The following is a 21560-nucleotide window of genomic DNA, read 5'->3' on the forward strand; positions in this document are numbered from 1 at the left end:
GGAGCTGCGCAGGATAAAACAAAAAGACTTCTGGAGTAGCCTACTTTTGGGACACTGAATAACTGTGGAAATAGTTGCTTCTGGGGTTTTAATGCTAACGCAATCCTCTTGAATGGAGAGAATGATTCCTACAGATCAGGGGAAGTTTCAATTCAACTTCAAAAAAAATAAAAAGCATTTCAAAACGGAATCTGACAATTCCTTGAGAAAGAAACACAAAGCAAAAGTCCCTGGCTCCTTGGAGATGTGTAGGGAAAAAAGTTTATCCGAAGTTAGAGCGCAAGTGAGCGGTGTTGAAGTACGAGCAGGCGGCAGAGCCTATGCACCGTCCCATGGAATAACTGTGCAGGCGCTTCAGTCATATTGTGCAGCACAACATTTGTAGTTCTGCACCACATATGAACTACGTTATGAACTTTATTTTTTTAAACGAAATTGAGCTTGAGGTTTTCAAAAAAAGTGGTGGGTACAAAATGACTCATGACGAAATCTGATAGGTACGTGTACCCACCGTCCCCACCTAAATCAACGCCTATGGAAATATACATTTTATATATAATATACACTTTATTCTCCAGTTGTACAGTTGTGGAGAGATTATACCTGTAGACCATCAGTGCAAATATGATGTAAATACAACAAGTAGGTAGATAATTACTTGGAATAAACTTGCTACTCCCTCTTTCAGGGCAGGCATTTTTCTATTTTTTGCCAATGTGAATCCCTTCGATTAATTTCATGATTTTCGCAGTTTGGAGCAGGCAATATATCGTGTCACCATAAATGGTAGGTCACGTCCATATATTGTACAGTAAGTTGATAAATTGATTATTGTTAAAAACAGCACATTCTAAGGTAATTAAAACTATTATTTGCAGGGGATTATAGACAAATGAAAATATAGTTATATAGATTTTATTCCATTTCCGCCAATATATCCCCCTAAATCTTAAATGTTACACACTAGTCCTTTAAGTCAACACATGAAATGCTCCACAGGAAACAATTAGACAATCAATCTGGTTTATTCTTCTAAGCTCACCTCTCTTTTTTCCCAACATCCTCTGATTTTGGGCATTCACTGTGGAAGTACATTGTTGCAGGGATGTCACACTGACCTCATCATCTGACCCTTGTGCTTCTTGCATACTGGCATCTGGGTACAGAAAATTGTTTATACAAACATACAATACAGATATATCGACTTGTTGAAGGAGATTTGAAACTAGCGATTGAGACCATAAACATCAGGAACATTTTTACTGAGGTAATCTGGTGAGAAGTGGGGTCATTTTCCCATAGACTTCTATACAAACGGACATCTGGCCACTGGATTGAATGCAAGTTTAAGGCACTTCCACACTGTCTTCACTTTTCAGACCGTGAGCGTCCCACTCCTAGACACCAAACACACACGCTTCACACACACAACCTCATGCCTTCTGCACGCCAATATAGGTCCCTATCCCTCAGGACTAGAGGGGCCACATCTAGTTTGGTGCCTATATCCATCCACATACTGAACTCCCACCCTCTCCTCTTCCCACCTACAGGTAAACTATTACTATTGTACCACTACTGCCCCTAGGACTGTAGTAGTAGTGTGCAATTGATTCTTAGTAATATTGTGTATTTTATTCAGTTTCTTTTTGTATTTTACAAGGACATGATAGGTATCATGTTGATGACTGAGTCACAATTGCTTTGTGGTTATTCTATTTGTCTTACACTACACAAAGTTCCTCATGGAAAATAAAGTAATTTGAAATCATTTGATAAGCTCACCTCTCTTTTTTGACGACCTCCTCTGGTTTTGGGGGTACATTGTGGAGGTACCTTCTTGCAAGGATGTCACACTGACATCATCTTCCGACCCCAGTGCTTCTGGCATACTGGCATCTGGGTATAGAAATTGGTTTAAACAAAAGTATATACAAGACATATATATTGACTTAAAAGTATCTGTCATTAAAGATGGCTGGATTTTGGATCAATTTTCAGTGAATGAACAAAAATGCACATGCAGTGGTCATAAATACTGATATCCAATGACAGATCATTCATAACCACCTAAACACATACCTTCGATGTCCTCTTGTAAACACTCCTCCATGTCAACAGTCTCTGAAATGGTAATTGATAGAATATGAATGAGTTGGAAAGCAGAAACTGTTGTGATCAACAATCAACTGTATACAAAAGTACTACACACAGCGCAACATAAAGCTGGACTGATAATATAAATAGCTGAACTCAAATTGTGTAGTCATGGTCAAACTATACCACTATAAACTTGCCCTCTTAATCAAGGTTAAATACTTTATTCTTGAAAAGTTGTGATTTATAAATATTGTTTTCTTCCACTAAAATATAATAAGACTTAATACCGTTCACATCAATGTGGATTTCATCCAGACTCTTCCCTTTATATTTTCCTAGCCGTCCCTGTTCCAATGCAATGAGAACCTTGCTTATCTTAGCCAGCTGGAGGGTGCCCTCTGGAAGGCGGTAGTGCTTTCTATGGACTTCTATGTTATGCCCAAGGAAATCTGCCAACTGGTCAAGTTCTGTAGTCTTAAGATTCAGAACAGTTGAGAGGGTAGCAATGTGTTTCCTGAGTTTCGTTGAGGTTAGCGCTTTGGGATTTTTGACATCACCACATTCATGCACAAACTGCCTTATGCAGTCTGAACCCCTGAGGTAATGGACAGAATGCGGCAACGCAAACAAGAATCCATTTTCATTCAGCACCCCACATTCTTCTCGCTTCTCAGTCAGTGTATCGAGCGATTCCCTCATGAGTGGGGTTAGGAGAACAGGAACTTTCCTTCCTCTCTTTCCTACTATGGTAATCCGTGCGAAATGTTTGCAAAGCTTCTGCTCTAGTGCTGTAAGGGCCAAGTTAACATCTTCATGTGTTTCAGATGTGTCCCTTGATAAGTATGCAGACAAGGGCATTCTGGAAACCTCTCCTTCTCGCCGGCGGTTGAAGAGGATAACTTGTGTCAAGGTCACTTTAGCAAGGTCTTTCCAGTTTGAGGGCGAAATCTCCTCTTTGAGGGCATTCAAGTGGTGCTGCTGTTTGTCAGACAAATAGGAATTAAGATTTTGGACATCCTGGGTGAATGGTATGAGTTGAGGAGCATTCCACTTGGACTGATCAAGTTGAGTCAGCGCTTGGCTTGCTATGTCAAATTTCCAACTTTCTTGGTATAGTTGTGCGAATTCCTCAGCATCTAGGGCAGTTTGTTTATCTTTTATCTTCAATCCTTCAGACTTAATAAACATGGCCAAAGAATGCAAGCTATGTCCAACTTTGCGAGCGAGAGATGGACGTTGATATTTGCCAGTTTCATCACTGAATCCAGCTAGGCATCTTGCAGCAGTGACAACATGACCATACATTTCAGGTTTTATGAGTTCTTTGATAGTCTTCACAGGTGTAACTTTTTTTGCTGCCAGTACCAGTCTGCCAAGCTCTCTTAGTTTTTGTCGAATATATTGGTGTTGGCTGATTACCCTCTCATTCTTTTTGAACAGTCTGTAACCATACTCAAGAATGCAGCGGTCCTGCTTAACAGCAATTGCAATTTCGTCTTGATTCATATCACTTAAGAACTTCCAGTATTCATCACTAAATCCAGCTGGAGCAGGTTCAGCAAAAGCACACAATGCTTGGACTCTTGTTTTACCTAGTTTAGATGTCTTACCCTGAGGCTTGAATTTGCAGACCTGAAAATGTCGCCACATCACCCTTCTTGTGAACAGTCCATAGCAGTACACACAATGCATAAATTGTTGTCCTTCTGTTTTTTTCTTTGGTTGCTTGCATGGGATGAGTTTTCCTTTCTGGTTTTCCAAAATTTCAATGTTATGTTCAAAGTTCCCCTTGTTTCGGATATACTCCAATTGCAGATGCCTTTCTTTTGAGTTCTTTGGTAAACTAAACGCTTTTGCAACATCAACCTTATCGTTGTGTCTACGAAACAAGTGTCTTGACATTTTCTGAACAACCTGTCCACAATACAAGCAATGATGTTTCTTGTTATATCTTCTTGAACCATCCTCTTTCTTCAAAACTGGATTGACATAGACAGATGCCTCTTCTTGCACCATTGTATCTTCATTCACATCAGCTCTGTCATCAGGAAACCTTTGTGTGGAGTCATGACTTGTTTCAAAGCTTCTGCTCTGACTGGACTCGCATTGACTCTGACTGGAAGGCTTGAAGCTGCTCTGACTGGAAGACTTGAAGCTGCTCTGACTGGAAGACTTGAAGCTGCTCTGACTGGAAGACTTGAAGCTGCTCTGACTGGAAGACTTGAAGCTGCTCTGACTGGAAGACTTGCATCTGCTCTGACTGGAAGACTTGCATCTGCTCTGACTGGAAGACTTGCATCTGCTCTGACTAGTTGATGATAGAATTTTGTTCTTTTTATTTTCTGGGGTCACTGTCAAGCTGCAGTCACTGTCTGTGCTTTCCTCCTTGGGATTTGGAATATACTCCTCTTCGCTATCTACACTTGAGTCATCTGATCCTACAAGACTCATTTGAATCTTTAGAAGAAGAAAAAAGATGTTAACTCAACCTCCAAATTATTGTGGTAAGTATCAGCAAAACTGACTATACTCTCAACTGTCAACTGCAAGTTGAGATGATGTACATTCTATAGGGGTTGAAATTCAGAGTACTTTCAGTCCAAGTAAATTAAAAAAATTAAAAGACTGTTACAATATGCAAGACTAGAGGGAGTAAACACATTGAAAACAACTGGAATGTGTCAAATGTAGAGTAAAGCATAAAAAGGCACACCCAAATCTACATATATATTTGGTGGAATATTATTGAAAACAAAAAAAGATACTTGGTACTTAAAAGGGTAACACTCTTAAGTAAGTAAGTATGCAAGTCAGCTTACAGGATGGAAACAGCTTCTCCTCGGCCTTTGGGTAGCCTTTTCAGACTTAGAAGTGGAAGGGCCCTCTGTATTGTCATCCCTTGAATCGTAGAGCGCATCAGAAACATCTGGAAATCTGTTCACCTACAAAAAAGGAGTTGTCAAGGTATGGTTATCTATTTTGTATATATTCTATTAAAATCAATTACAAGGGAAATATTTTGGGTGAAAGGCCTTTCAACTAGGTATTGGTATTTAAAGTGTCAGAGGCATACCAGAATGCTTTTCGTCCTCAACATTGGAACAAGTTCATCTGCTTGCCCACTGGAATGGTCTGTTACAGAATGACTGGAAGGCTTGAAGCTGCTCTGACTGGAAGACTTGCATCTGCTCTGACTAGTTGATAGAATTTTGTTCTTTTTATTTTCTGGGGTCACTGTCAAGCTGCAGTCACTGTCTGTGCTTTCCTCCTTGGGATTTGGAATATACTCCTCTTCGCTATCTACACTTGAGTCATCTGATCCTACAAGACTCATTTGAATCTTTAGAAGAAGAAAAAAGATGTTAACTCAACCTCCAAATTATTGTGGTAAGTATCAGCAAAATTGACTATACTCTCAACTGTCAACTGCAAGTTGAGATGATGTACAATCTAAAGGGGTTGAAATTCAGAGTACTTTCAGTCCAAGTAAATTTACAAATTGGAAAGACTGTTACAATATGCAAGACTAGAGGGAGTAAACACACTGAAAACAACTGGTCAAATGTACACCCAAATCTACTAATATATTTGGTGGAATATTATTGAAAACAAAAAATATACTTGGTACTTAAAACACCCTTTTAAGTAAGTAAGTAAACAAGTAAGTAAGTTAAGTGAGTAAAACAAAGAAGCTTACAGAATGAAAACAGTCTCTCCTTGGCCTTTGGGAAGCCTTTTCAGACTTAGAAGTGGAAGGGCCCTCTGTATTGTCATCACTTGAATCGTAGAGCACATCAGAAAAATCTGGAAATCTGTTCATCTACAAAAAAGGAGTTGTCAAGGTATGGTTATCTATTTTGTTCATATTCAATTAAAATCAATTACAAGGGAAATATTTTGGTGGAAAGGCCTTTCAACTAGATATTGGTATTTAAAGTGTCAGAGGCATACCAGAATGCTTTTCGTCCTTCTCAGCTTTGGAACAAGTTCCCCATCTGCTTGCACACTGGAATGGCCTATTATAGAATCCTCTTCATCGGTTTCCTCCACTTTAGTCTCATTTGAATCATACAGAGGCTCAGAAAAATCGGATACTCTATCCATCTGTAAAAAGGGTGTTATGTCAAGGTATGGTTATCCAGTTTTGTTCACATTCTATTGAATCAATCACAAGGGAAAGATTTTTCGATTTTTCAAAGTATCTGAGGCATACCAGAATGTTTTCACTCCTACTCTGCTTTCCAAAAATGTCATCACAGTGTGGAGTCAGAGGTTGGTCTTCGATACAATCCTCATCTGTTTCATCAGTTAACAGATAATCCACAAGGGAAACACCTTTGACAGTACACACCTAAATATAACAAAATAATCATTACGCATTAAGAACTGATGGTAAACATGTATATGGAGATACTCACAAGTTACAAAAGTTAGCTGGTATGAAAAATGTTTCTGGAACAGCATATAGCTTAAAAGGTAAGTCCATGGGCTTTTCTAGAGGTCTCAACGTGTCTCATAATAACATATGGGGTGCAGTGGATCACTTCTAAAGTGCCCTTTATGAACATGTAACAGCTCAGGAAGTGTAAAATTACCTGTAATAACTTGAAACAACTTGAGTTTAAATATTGAAAGGTGTTGAAATGATGACGTGATATTAATAACTGCGGATCCCACCAGGATAAGATTGGAAACATGTGTGTGTGTGTAAGAGCACAACTGGACCCTATGGGCCCTAGCTTCCACCCAGCGCAATTGACTTTGCGCTGGTGCATGCATCATTCCTATTTTGCACCCGACGCACAGTGGACTTTTCCCTCCACAGATGCACGTCGGTAAATTAGGGAATGAATTTGCGCTCCCGGGGGCGGTTCAGCAAAAAGAGGAGGCATGTTCAGGCGCAAACGTTCCCTGGTGCTGTTTTGCAGTTTCAGAAAACAATTCCACCACAGACCAGGAAAAACCTGGTCTAAAGTCAGTGGTGCTAGTCTAAAGTCAGCATACACTTTGCTTCTCTCATCTACACGGACGCAGCAGTTCCCATTTTTGCAAACCATACATAAGGAAAAATATTACTGAATATGCGCTTCAGGTGTTTGGATAGGTCAGGAGGCAACAAGGTACAGTCCTCAAAAAGTCGCAGCATTCTTTGTGGCTTGCTGTGTTTTCCACAACATTTCCATGAATCATGGATGTGTTGATGACATAAATGAGGAAATATTAGAGGACTTAAGGAGATGTGATGTTGAACTACGGCGGGATTGGACACTTGAGGGGCTGGGAGTGCCAATACGCGATGTGCTCCTGGTGGAGCGGATGGACGGAGATGGAGTGGGGGGAGGAAGGGGCACAACAGGAGCAGGTGGTGTGTTTGGAGGCCCACACTCCATGGCTGCAGCAATCCTCTCCAGACTTGAGGAGATGCGCCCGAGAGGCCGCAGCAACATCGCCACCATTAATACTTTGCCACATCCCGGACCGCTCCTGCTTCAGCCCTGACAAGAACGTCGGCCTCGTTGGCTGTGAACCGCTCCTGGCGTGCGCCTGGCAAATCCGCCATCATAATAGCAATCAGCCATGGAACAAGTGCGCCTGCTTTTAAAGGGAATGTGAGATGATGCTCCGATTGGTTTATTGCACGTTACGCCCAAACCATACCTATGAGTAATGTAGCTACTTCAGACCAACCCATTTTAGATATGCGTCGGGCGCAAGAGTCATTTATCCCGCCGGTATAATAGCAACAGCGCCCGAGATCCGCCCACAAAGCTACTTGCGTTTCAGATCGTTAAAATAGGGCCCTATAACTATAAGACTTAAAACGTGTGTGTGAGAGCTCAACTGGACGCATAAGTATAAGGATAGAAACATATATGTGTGTGTGTGTGTGTCAGGTTAACTGGTCACATGAAAGTTGACTAGAAAATTGTTAGTTCAGATTAACATTGTTCCCTCAATCAGAAGTCTACTACATCATTCAGTAAGTAACTCAGACAGAAAAGCTGTATCAGGAAAGAAATATGAACAAAATCCCTTTGTTGATAATAGAATTACATAGTGTGGAATTCAACAAATACTTTGTGTGTACATTACTCCATTACCTGTGTGGTAGCAGCATCAATGTCTGAATCCTCATGGGATGTTTGATCAACAGGGAGCGTCTCTGTCTGGTGGCTTGTCACCTGGAATTTATATAAAAAACAAGAACACATTAAGAACTGACAGTAATCATGTATGTGGAGAGATTCACAAGTTAGAAAAGGTAGCTTGTATGAAAAATGTTACCTGTAACAACTTGGGTTTGAATATTGAAAGATGCTGAAATAATGTAAAATCACTTAAGAGTGATATACATACGGGAGGACCCCACCAAGATAAGACTAGAAACGTATACATGTGTGTGAGCTCAACTGGACCCCATAAGTACAGCACTAGAAATATGTGTGTGAGCTCAACTGGACCCCATAAGTATACCACTAGAAACATATATGTGTGTGTGTGTGTGTGTGTGTGTGTCAGGTTAACTGGTCACATGAAAGTTGACTAGAAAATTGTTAGTTCAGATTAACATTGTTCCCTCAATCAGAAGTCTACTACATCACTCAGTAAGTAACTCAGACAGAAAAGCTGTATCAGGAAAGAAATAGGAACAAAATCCCTTTGTTGATAATAGAATTACATAGTGTGGAATTCAACAAATACTTTGTGCAACAGCGTGTACATTACTCCATTACCTGTGTGGTAGCAGCATCGATGTCTGAATCCTCATGGGATGTTTGATCAACAGGGAGCGTCTCTGTCTGGTGGCTTGTCACCTGGAATTTATATAAAAAACAAGAACACATTAAGAACTGACAGTAATCATGTATGTGGAGAGATTCACAAGTTACACAGGTTATCTAGTAAGAGAAATGTTTCTGAAACAGCATATGGCGTTTTTCCATTACATGGTACCTGCTCTTCTCGCCTCGACTCTACTCTACTCTACTCTACTCGCCTCGACACACTGTGCGCCCGTTTTCCATTGCAGATTTTAGTATCGCCTCAGCGTGGCAGGTCGTCTTGCCGGCTCGACGCACACACCAGCACACAAGTATAAACATCAGGCAGGTACCAGGTACTTTTTTTCGTAATGGAAAACCAAAAAAGGCGAGTAGAGTCGAGGCGAGTCGAGCAGGTACCATGTAATGGAAAAGCGCCAATATAGCTTAAAGGTAAGTCAATGGGCTTTTCTAGAGGTCTCAACAAATCTCATAATAACATATGGGGTGCAGTGGATCACATTCCAACTGCCCTTTATGAACATGTAACAGCTCAGGAAGTGTAAAATTATACCTGTAATAACTTGGGTTTTAATATTGAAAGGTGTTGAAATGATGTAAAATCACTTAAGAGTGATATACATACGGGAGGACCCCACCAGGATAAGACTAGAAACATATACATGTGTGTGAGCTCAACTGGACCCCATAAGTATATCACTAGAAACATGTGTGTGTGTGAGCGTGTCAGGTTAACTGGTCACATGAAAGTTGACTAGAAAATTGTTAGTTCAGATTAACATTGTTCCCTCAATCAGAAGTCTACTACATCACTCAGTAAGTAACTCAGACAGAAAAGCTGTATCAGGAAAGAAATATGAACAAAATCCCTTTGTTGATAATAGAATTACATAGTGTGGAATTCAACAAATACTTTGTGTGTACATTACTCCATTACCTGTGTGGTAGCAGCATCGATGTCTGAATCCTCATGGGATGTTTGATCAACAGGGAGCGTCTCTGTCTGGTGGCTTGTCACCTGGAATTTATATAAAAAGTAAGAACTAATATTGATCAAATCATATAGATCGAGCAATCACATCGATATCCAGTTACACAGACAATCAGATTAATATAAATATTGAAGGAATACAAAAGTACATGTACCATTCAGGACATTTACACACACTTTAAATCCTCAAATTGTATGTATCAGTATAAATCTAACCATCTCACCTTTTTACGCCACGGCCATTGTGAATCACCATAGTTGTAATCAATTTCTGTTCCCGCTTCAATATTCTTAACAGCAAATAAGCACAAATGTGGCCTGTCGTTGACTATGATTTTTTTCATGATGCAGTTTGGAGATTTGTGGTTGTCATTTACTAATCTTCCAAGGGATCCATCCTCTCTGGATGCATCGATACTAAAAGACAGAAGAAAAACTACACATTAACCATATTAATAATAAATATCAAATTTCATTTGATTTAAATTTTAAGTGTATACATCTTCACAGCCTTTTAAAAACACAAAACATCAGCTGTAACTGTATGACCTGTGATCGGAGAAATGCCTGATCCAGATAAAGCTCTTTCCATTAGCCTAAAATGTCAAGACTTATGTGATAGTTAAAAGTTACGAACCAAAAATGATTCACTAGAATTCACTGTTGCAATCCACCTTCCATGTGTGATTAAAATATTGATCTTGCTTTCATTCATCCATAAACTATTCAAGCTTTTGTTTCAGGTCTTTAATTAGAATTTCCCTGATCTCTACAAAACATGCGTTTTTACATGCTTACCACCAGTGACGTTTCTGCCATTGAAACTCGTACAGGAATGTACTCTGTTTATCAGAGTATTGTCTAGACTGGCAATCTTCCTTTGATAGTAGTTCACCCCTGTACTCCAAGACAAAAGCTCCCTGTTCAATGGGCTGACTCGCAAACACTCCTCTTCCTGTGAGGACACAAATATGCATACACATATATACACAAATATAAATTTGATTAGAAGAAACATTGAGGCATTTCAACCATTCTGTATGTATGTAAATGAATAGTACTGAGAAATGCACTTGTGTAATAGGCTGCCCCTGAAAGGACATCCCCGTACCTTTGTTACTATCAATAAAGATTTCTTTGAACAGAGGCTTGTCCCTTGAAGACAGAATATACGACACTGCGTCATCAGCAGGCCGTATCCTCTTCCTCCTTTTTAACATGATGGCTCTGTGAAAATCATTTTAAAATAATTACAAAGGTTTTCAACATGAGTAAACAACCTCCTCAATATCTAGTGACGGCTGACTCATTATGAATGGGTCCAGCACGGGTTGAATGCGCTTTGGCGGGTCAGCGCCGTTACACATGTCTTTTGTAGGCTATGAAATCGTTACTGCGCTAATATTTTTATGAACTATGATAATGTGGCCATGGGTCACATCTCTCACCCAGGTCCAGCAGGCTACATACCATACATACCCTTCTCGTGTCCGTGTGTGCTGTAATGCTGTCTGACGGTTCCACCGGTAGCTTAGCCTAGCACAGATCATGCAGGTAACTAGTTCCATCTAGCCTACTGCTCCGAATAAGTGACAAAATAACGCCAACATGTTCCTATTTACATGTTGTGATTTGTAGAGTCACAGCATGTACAAAAAACAACGTAACATGAGACACAGCCATCAACCCCTAACCCGTCAGACAGAGTTAGAGCACGCACAGAGATGAGAAGAGTATGTATGGACTTGTCTAACTCAGGGGGATACGGTGAATAAACTGAAGGCCCAATAAGTTGGCGTGTTCCTTTAATAACTTCTAATGTGTTTTTCTAATGTGGCGGCCGCAATAACAGAGAGTTACCAGCGTAAACACGGGTACCAATACAGGTTTACCTCTCATACTTAATATACAGCTGTGGTAATAATACAGCTTTCCCTCTCATACTTAACAATATACAGCTGTATTAATAACAATTAAAACTGTAGACAAATGTCAGCAGTGTGGACCGGCGGTGCTGTGTCTGTCTGCATGTTGCAGGTGGGCCGTGTGTGAGTGAATGAGGGGGGGCTGCACGGAGGAGAGATCCAAACACAGGCACGGCTTTACAGAAGGAATGGATAATGTAACGCAACATTAAACCATATCGATATAAACGACATCGCTTCGTTGGTGGAGAGGCAGCGGATGCGAGGACGTTAGGTGCACCGGTGCGACCTAGGAAAAATCTTAGTCACACCCTTACAAATTTTGGTCGCATTTCTAGAGCCCTGTATACTATTACAATACTTGAATACCCAACAATAACTCTCCAACATATTAGTAACTCTAATAATTCTACAAAATATTATAATGTTCATGTATCACAGAGATTTTGTGAGGCAAGTGATATTCTGGCATTCAGGTTAATTTATACAGGTGCTGGGGCCTAAATCAAGAACTAATCACAGAAGCAGTGTTCCCTGATTATAAAAATGACTCATTGAAATCAGTTGATGTACACAATATAACTGCTTGTGTTACACATGCACCAAAACCCTGAATATGTGTGTTACATAAGTCCCAGACTGGCTGTCTGTGTCCAAGGGAAAGAAATTAAGCAGCTCCTCCTCTCTCTCTCTCCCCCTTTCCTCGTCCTCCTCCTCCTCCTCCTCCTCTCTCCCTTTCCTCCTCCTCCTCCTCTCTCCCTTTCCTCCTCCTCCTCCTCTCTCCGTCACTGTCCACGTTCGGACACTTATTGGCTAACGTACTATCAAAATATCTGTTCAAACACGAATATAAATCATCTATTAATGTTTTCAGTTAATTTAATGGTGTAAAACTAAAGTGTAACTTCTTACCTTTCTAACGGTATATAATTTTAACTCTTTACTTTAGCTTCTACTTTACAAGAGCCGGCTAAAGTACGCTATCAACGGTGAATATTGCCGTGCGCTACCCTTGGCCATAACCTTTGTTGTGTTTGATTGCTAACTTGTAGCTAGCAGTCATTTCAAAAATGTTTTAGCCATCTATGATTGTTTAATTGCTAACCTTAGCTCAAAACGCCATTCACGTGACAGCCCTTGTTGTGTCTGATTGCTAACTTGCAGCCAGCAGTGAACGAACTTCGCTACGTAGGTCCATTTTTACTGTATTGACATTACAGAAGTCTCTCGTTAGCATGTTGTAAGCTACTTGTCGCAAAGTGACGCATGCACAACTCACCTCTGCACTCGTCGCAAAGTGACGCATGCGCAACTCACATCTGCACTCGACTCACATCGGGTAGTGACAGTGATGCAAATTAACTAATGATCTGTAGCTAACGTTAGCTGCTAGCGATCTTTAGTTAGCATTAGCGGCTAGCGATCTTTAGCTAACATTTGCAACTGATCAGTATAAAATGAAAGTTTCTCAATCTTCATGGGGAAATTGTTGAAGTGCAGTTGCAAGAAACTGGGTACCAAGTAATAAGCAATATCAAATAAATAAAGTCAAACTGTGAATTAAAATGATAATAATAAAATAACCTTACCTGTTGTTCAGAGCCAGGTGTATGTAGGCCACTGCATGTTCAGTGTTGATATGTTCATGTATCAAATCTCGCGAGACCATCTGGCATACGAGATTTAAGGCGATGTCTGATTGGCTAAAATGATACACACTTCCGGAAGTGTGTATCTTTGGTGATAGCGCAGGACAAGCTGTAGGGGGCGATATGGAGCAAAATCTCCACACACACTTATACACTTTTACCCATAATTTATCACATTGTGGGCCAAGTAAAAAAAAAGCAAGAGGCATATCAGGGGAGGCTCCAGAGCCATATTAGATCAAAATCGGAGTGGGGTCCACCATTTTGGGCCCCATTAGGGTTTTGGGCCCCATACCGTGACTGGGCTCCCTGTCATCGGACCTTGCAAAGTAAGAAACACGAGTGCACACACGCACACAGACACACACACACACACACACACACACACCAACACACAAACGCAGACACACACACACACACACACACACAAAGACATACACACACACAAAAACACAGACACACACACACACACACAGACACACACACACACACACTCAGACACACACACACACACACACACACACAGACACACACACACACACACACACACACACACACACAAACACACTCACACACACACACACAAACACACACACATACACACACAAACACACAGACACACATGCACACACACACATATACACACACAGACACATACGCACACACACACAGACACACACCAACACACACCAACACATCCGCACACACACACACACACACACACACACACACACATACACACACACATGCACACACACACATATACACACACAGACACATACGCACACACACACACAGACACACACCAACACACACCAACACATCCGCACACACACACACACACACACACACACACACACACACACACATACACACACACACACACACAGCCACACATATAGACACACACTGAGGTACATCAATCAATGTGTCCCTGAAGTAAACACTTAACCCATACTTGCTCCAAAGGTGTGTTACCACTGACATACATGCTATTGAAAGTTGATTCCTTTTCTCTTTTTTCCTCTCCTTTTATCTTTCCTCTCTTTTTCCTCTCTCTCTCTCTTTCTGCTTGTTTGTTCTATGCAATGGATATGGCTGATAATAAGTCTTCTTAGTCAATTCATTGAAACGTCCATTTTTGACAGTATTACGGTTTAGCTTCCAGCTTTTCTAAAATGTATTTTAGCTCTTAACTTATGTGCAGTTCAGCTCCCAACTTACAAGTTTTTCAGCAGTTTAGAACAAACAATTTGTTCCATATTTCTGCATTTTCATCACTGTTTCTCACAGCATTTGTAAGTTTTCCATACTGATTCATAATTTCAGATTAAATATTATATAACATATAAATTACTTTATACATTAGTGGTCTTACTCAACTTTTTAATGAAATTCATACTCATTCTACCGATTTCCACTTGTTCAACTATTGTCACTACTTCACCTTCTTCTTACTGATTTAAGCTATTCAACCAGTTTAGCTTTAACAATTCAGCTATTCATGTTTTATTTTGGCTCTCTCTTTTTCCTCTCCTCTCCTCTCTTTCTCTCCTCTCTTCTCTCCTTCTCTTCTTCTCTCTGTCCTCTCTTTTTGTTCAGCCCCATTCTTTTCACCTAATATTTCACATCTCATATCAGCTAAATTGATGCTTTTTCGTTGTATGCAGTGTCTGATAATAATACAGAGTATTTCTTCTTTCAGCCGTTTTAGGTAATTCATTTCAACTTTCATCTTTGACAGTATTACAGTTCAGCTTCAAGCTTTTCTAACAATGTATTTTAGCTCTTCACTTGGGTAATGCAGTTTAGCTTCCAACTCTAACAATTTTCCTGATTTTTTTAGCAGTGTAGTTCATTTGAGCTTTAAGATTTTTCGTACTATTTGTTTCATATTTCTGCATTTGTGAGTGATTATCAGTTAGAAAATAAACTCAGACCTCACAATGTTCTACGTGTTTTGTCATTATTCAACTTTTGAAGCCAACAGTTCAGTTTAGCATAAGCTTTTAACTTTTTAATGAAATTCATACGTATTAAAACAATTTCCACTTTTTCAACTATTCTCACTACTTCAACTTCTTCTTAATGATTTAAGCTATTCAACCAGTTTAGCTTTAGCAATTCAGTTATTCAGCATTCCCACGCATTTTCCGCAGGAAATGCATTTTCTAGTTATTCTTCATCTTCCGCCACATTTTTGTCCTGATACTAGTCACGGAGCGTTGCCAACACGCGCACACAAAATACATCAAAACGTGTGTAATGCTCGGGAATGGTGTGCTATGTGTTTTCTAAGAGATTTGCCGCACGGGTTTCACGAAATCGGCAAAAAACGGCGCAAAATTTCCCACAGACTTTAATGGGAAATCTTCGGCAAATCGCTTAACATCGCTCAAAACAACCCCCCTTTGGGACCATGCTGTATCACCATATTTTAATGTAGAAATAATTTTTAAAGTTCAAACCGAAGACAAGATTTTGGCGTTTATTGGGCTGAATGGGCATTCGGATATCAAGCACGGTTTCTACGAAATCACAGTTTACGTATCGTCCTCTTTTCAGACCGTTTCAGATTTTCCATTGTGTGTGTATGGGGCCGGAATCTTCATAGTTTGAGTGGAGGTTAGAGTGGGGAGCTGCAGTACGATTCTCGGAAATTTTTCCAAACAAATTGCTCTCTACCCTACAGTTTTCACTCTTCATACATCATAGTTGGTCAAAATGTAGGAAATGTTGTTCCGGTTGCAGACATGTAACTATGGAATCCACCAGACGTAAACTTTTTGCTCTTCTCATACCAACTGCAGATACAAACAATGGAGTTGCAGTACGATTCTCTGAAATTTTTTCCAAACAAATTGCTCTCTCCCATACAGTTTTCACTCAACATACATCATAGTTGGTCAAAATGTAGGAAATCTTGTCCCGGTTGCAGACATGTGACTGTGGAATCCACCGGATCTAAACTTTTTGTTATTTTCAAACCAACTGCCGATAGAAACTGTGAAAAAAAATGGAGCTGCAGTACGTTTTCAGATTTTCCAATGTGTGTGTATGGGGACAGAATGTTGAGAACTAACGGGGAGGACAGAGGGCGAAGCTGCAGAGAGGGCGGGTGAGAGAGGGAGAGAGGGAGAGAAAGGGAGAGAGAGGGAGGTAGGGAGAGAGAGGGAGAGAGAGAGAGGGAGGGAAGAACGGAGAGAGGGAGGGAGAGAGGGAGAGAGAGGGAGGGAAGGAGTGAGAGAGAGGAAGAGAGAGGCAGAGGGAGGGAGAGAGAGGGAGGGAGGGAGAGAGAGGGAAAGAGAGGGAGGGAGAGGGAGAGTGAGGGAGGGAAGGAGGGAGTGAGAGGTAAGGAGAGAGAGGGAGGGAGGGAGGGAGAGAGAGGGAGAGAGAGGGAGGGAATGAGGGAGAGAGAGGGAGGGAAGGAGGGAGAGAGAGGGAGAGACTATCACAAATTCTCAGTTTTTGAATTAAGAAAGGAACTTCACTTTAATCATCAATGGACATTTTTCACCTGTCAATCAAACTGTCTCCCCCTCCCTCCTCTACCACACACACAGAAAAGAGGAGAAGAGGAGAGGAAGAAAGGAAGTGAGGAGAGGAAAAAAGAAGAGAGGAGGAGGAGAGGAAGGAAGGAAAAGCATTATCTGTCAGCTAACATGATGTCATGATGGACTAACTGACCAACTGACTGACTCCTAACTGACTTCAGGCCTCAACACCAAAAGCTGTTTTCCACCTGACTCCATGTAAATAATCAGTTATTTAAGCATTGTAAAACACACTTGATTCAAAGTCGACAGAAACCAAATAAATCTATGAAAAGCCGTTTTTGTTCTTCTCTACACTTTTCCAACCATCACAACTCAAGTGTTGGTTGAAATAAACACATAGTTTACATATGAAAATATGTTGGCTCTATACACGCTAAAAGTACTGTTTTTGAAATGGAGTCTGGTGGGTTAAGCACTAGCTACTTCATAGCTGTTTCTGGTAAACAGAAAGGTCTTAAATAGGTTTTAAAAAGGTCTGTCTCTGAAGGGTTAAGACACTTAACACTTCACCATTAAAACAAGCTATCGTCGCTAAACCCACCAGACTCCATGTAAATAATCAGTAATTTAAGCATTCTAAACCCACCAGACTCCATGTAAATAAGTAGTACTTTAAGCATCCTGAACCCACCAGACTCCATGTAAATAATCAGTAATTTAAGCATTCTAAACCCACCAGACTCCATATAAATAATCAGTACTTTAAGCATCCAAAACCCACCAGAATCCATCCAAATAATCAGTACTTTAAGCATCCCAAATCCACCAGACTTCCGAGCTATTAACCCTTAGCTAGTGTTATGCGGATGTGCACCAAGTAATAGGCACACTGTCAAAATTTCTTCCGGAATTTTCTAGTTAGGGGTCCAAGCCCGAGGGGGCATGTGAACCGCCTATGCAAGGCAACGCGGTTCACATCTCCAGCGGAGCTGTGGAACCCTATTGTTTTTCTACAGATTTTTCTTCTTCTTCATTATTATTCTTCTCCGCCTAAAACTCCGACTACAGCCTAAACTGCACATGGTGGGGGGTTGCCGTTTTCAGGACTTGTCCGAAACTCCGCAAGGACCTCAGGCGCAAAAATTGACCCACTTCCACCACTAGGTGGCGCTATAGCAGAAAAAAATGCGTTTGGCCCTATAAGTCCCATACCGTACACCGGACATTTAAAAACCATATATCCACGTGTTCCCTGGATCTAACTGAATCACGTGAGATAGGCCACGCCCATTTCCGCCTAGACTTTTATGCGTGAAAAATCGCAATTTATCAAAAACCTACTTTTTCGATCTCCTCCTAGTCCGTGCAACCGATCTGCACGAAACTTGGATTGTAGCATCTCCAGACTGACCTGACAAAAAGTTAATAAAAAGAATTTTTATAGGATAAAAATTACACATATTACGCACAAACACATTTGTGTAGCTAACTATTAAAACACCAACTTTGCCATATCTCAGCCAAAATAAATGCTATCAATGCCAACTTTTAGATTCTTGTTTGACATGACCCTCTGGAGGTCCCCCACACATTTTACGAAAATTGGTCACTAGGGGGCGCTACAAGTACCAAAAGTTTATATCTCATGAACGGCTCATTCGATTTTTACAAAATTTGATGGGTACCATCTAGGGCCACTCCTGAGGCCATCTCTAGAGTGGGGTACTGAGGGGTCAAAGTGGGCGTGGCCAATGGGACCCAAGTCTAGATTCACCACTTACACTAATGTGAACAACTTTAGATTTACAGAGTAGATAGACAATGGGTCATGGACCACGCCTACCAAAACTTACACATGTGGACCACTAGGTGGCGCTAAAATGTTTTTTTGCCTTTAACTCCCACATTACACATCACACATTAGAAATCCTTACATCCACGTGTTCCTTGAATCAATCTGAATCACATGATATAGGACACGCCCATTTTTACTTAAAATCTTTTTCGCAATATCGCGCAATGCGCGAAACCAACTTTTTCAAACTCTTCCTAGGCCGTGCGATGGATCAGCACGAAACCTGGTATGTAGCATCTCCAGATGGACGTGACCAAAAGTTACTCAAGGAATTTTGCTACATTAAAGTATGCGCATTTGACGACCAAACAAAGTTTCATAGCTAGCTACCACACACGTATCATATCATATCTCGGCCAAATTAAATGTTATCAGCAAAGAATTTGAAATCATCATTCAACATCCCACTACGATGCTCTGTATCAAATTTGGCGATGATCGGCCTTTAGGGGGCGCTATAAGCAACGTTTATTTGTTTTGGCCAATAACTCAATGCATTTAAATGGGAAAATTGCAATTGCAATATCTCTGCCACAGTAAATGCAATCAACACGAAAATTGTGGTGCTCTTTCGGCATGCCGCTCTGAGGCTCTTTACCAAATCTGGCGAAGATAGGCCATTAGGTGGCGCTATAATCAACGTAGACGTGTTTTGGCCCTTTTACTCAATGTTAATGACATATTTGCAATGGGAATGTACCACAGACCTTGCAGCTCACACTTCTCAATATTTACTGATGTTTGCCTCCTACGTTACATTTTGGTTTTCGCTTTTGCGTGCTCCTCTGGTTTTTTACAATAAACAAACTTAAGCCACCTGACAAAGTTTCCACAACCTTCACAGTGGACGAATGCAACTCTTTTCTCTCACTTTTTCAATCCAAAATCAACACCATTCATAGGTGCCGATATTGTGCAATTAAACATTGCAGTTGGTGCTAAGTGGAGCGTCTGTCATAGTGTGATTGGTTATGTTGGTGTGATTGATTCTTAATTTCCCACGAAGCACCCACGGAGGAAAACATAAATCGGCCCCTATGACGCCATTTGCAACAACTTGACCACCTCCCCTGCTCCTTCAACCACCACACCTGCCTCCCCCCTCCACCCTCTCAGTTACTCTCTCATTTCTCTCTGCTGTCTCTATGGTCAGGGGGATTAAGAAGATTGTTTATTGTAGAGAATTGTTAAAGGTAGTCTGTAAATGCATGGAGGTGAACTGTTGAGCGTTACATTTGCAATGGCGACGTACCGCAGACGTCGCAGCTCACGCCTCTCGATATTTACCGACGTTTGCCTCCCCGCCGCCCGGCTTCGGGTTCCGCTTTCGCGCGCTCCCCGGGGCGTAGGGGGGCGACTGGCGTGGGTGGCTTGGGCCCCGTCATAACTGCTTGCAGTTCTAGTTTATTTTGTAATGTCTCTAGGAGAGGGACCAGGGCAGGTGTGGAGGTGACCTTTAATTTAAAGTTTTAATCTTCCGCTGTCCGTCCTGTGCAGTGGTTCTTTTAACCTGATTTTAGTATCTGGCCTTCTTTTAAACAGCTTTTATATAACCGAACCCGGCTTTTTAAGGAGGTTTTTTTTTACCCTAACCCTAACCCTAACCCTAACCCTTGTGCCCGTGCCCCTCACAGCGCCCATCCTGGGCATTGCGTTTTAACCCAAACCTAACCATAACCATAACCATTGCCTAATCCTAGTGCCTTCCAGGCAGCGTTGCCTGGAAGTTGGGGGACGTTGGGGGCTTAAAACACCAAACACCTTCCACATCAGGTGTCAATGAAAAGATGCTCAACAGGCCCGATCCCGGCACTTCTTCTGTCCGAGGACGTTAGAAAATAAATCTATCCATTTTCCCAAATTAACGTTATTTAGCTAGCTAGCGTCAGCTAACATTAACTAATTTAGCTACATTAAGTAGCTACATTAAGTAGCTATAATTACTTTTAAACAACATTAAGTCGGTCACACCAGGCAAGGCATGCTCATGAGTGACATAGTGACGTCATGGAATGTGTTTCACAGCTTCCCCACTGATCTCTGGACAGTGACAGCCTTATTACGCTGGATACTATGTGTATACTGAATATATTTTCTACTGAACTCAGATCAATTTAATGTGCAATGCACTGCATCAATATATTGCATAACTCCTGCCAGTTTGACGCAGCAATAAAAAAGAAATTACGCAGCAATGACACAGTATTCTTGGTTATTGAATGGTAGGGCTAATGTGAGGCTAACACAATTTGCCACCTCTGCTTTTATACATCTCTCCATCTTTTAAGATGCCTGGATGTTTTACAATCATATCCAATAATGTCTACACAGAGCAATGTGCTGTATATGCTTGAACAGTGGGAGCCCCAAACCAGTGCTAGAGTGTGTGTGTTTGCATTTGTGTAATTTCTACAGCTGTTCTGTCAAGGGAGAGAGAACCTTACAAGACTGCTGGTTGTGACAGAGGCATTGGCACAGAAGAAACATATGCTTTTTTTTATCATAGCACTAAAAAAAACACACAAACCCCGCACACATTCTCTCAAATGAGGGGTCACATGAGCGTACACACTAAACCGCACACTGTTTCATTTATCAGTGGTGCATTATTTATCAGCAGCAGTGTTGCCACTCCAATGTATTTACAGCAAGGAATACATTAGCAGTGAAGAATGCAGGATTGGAAAAGTGAATATTTCTTTGAATTAATATGCACATAACAGCTCCTAGTGGAATAATCAGCCAAGCTGTACAAAGCTGA

The 21560-nt window shown here is 41.0% G+C and overlaps 1 protein-coding gene and 1 long non-coding RNA gene across 4 annotated transcripts in view; both read right to left on the reverse strand.

Annotated features, from left to right (window-relative positions):
• Positions 1-13814, reverse strand: part of LOC116058001 — a 14813-nt gene extending 999 nt beyond the window's left edge. Inside the window, exons 1-13 of one of the 3 annotated variants that reach the window (XM_036007664.1) lie at positions 13388-13814; positions 10985-11100; positions 10672-10828; positions 10098-10290; positions 9820-9900; positions 8835-8915; positions 6314-6451; positions 6052-6204; positions 5798-5920; positions 4920-5042; positions 2083-2124; positions 1786-1899; positions 1043-1156 (exon numbers count right to left, since the gene is read on the reverse strand). In XM_036007664.1, the coding sequence (XP_035863557.1) occupies positions 1852-1899; positions 2083-2124; positions 4920-5042; positions 5798-5920; positions 6052-6204; positions 6314-6451; positions 8835-8915; positions 9820-9900; positions 10098-10290; positions 10672-10828; positions 10985-11100; positions 13388-13656 (1524 nt within the window). In that variant the 5' untranslated portion in view covers positions 13657-13814 and the 3' untranslated portion in view covers positions 1043-1156; positions 1786-1851. Of the gene's footprint in view, positions 1-1042; positions 1157-1785; positions 1900-2082; positions 2125-4919; positions 5043-5797; positions 5921-6051; positions 6205-6313; positions 6452-8834; positions 8916-9819; positions 9901-10097; positions 10291-10671; positions 10829-10984; positions 11367-13387 lie in introns of those variants that run through there. The other 2 variants (XM_036007666.1, XM_036007665.1) reach the window with 2 other exon arrangements.
• On the reverse strand, positions 12946-13242 carry LOC116037166. The gene is made up of 2 exons (XR_004101804.1): positions 13116-13242; positions 12946-13077 (listed from the first exon to the last, which is right to left on the reverse strand). It is a non-coding gene; the product is annotated as an uncharacterized LOC116037166 (long non-coding RNA).
• Positions 13815-21560: the final 7746 nt, after the last annotated feature.

Source organism: Sander lucioperca, chromosome 11, assembly GCF_008315115.2.
Source record: "Sander lucioperca isolate FBNREF2018 chromosome 11, SLUC_FBN_1.2, whole genome shotgun sequence".
In the NCBI taxonomy this organism is placed as follows: domain Eukaryota; kingdom Metazoa; phylum Chordata; class Actinopteri; order Perciformes; family Percidae; genus Sander; species Sander lucioperca.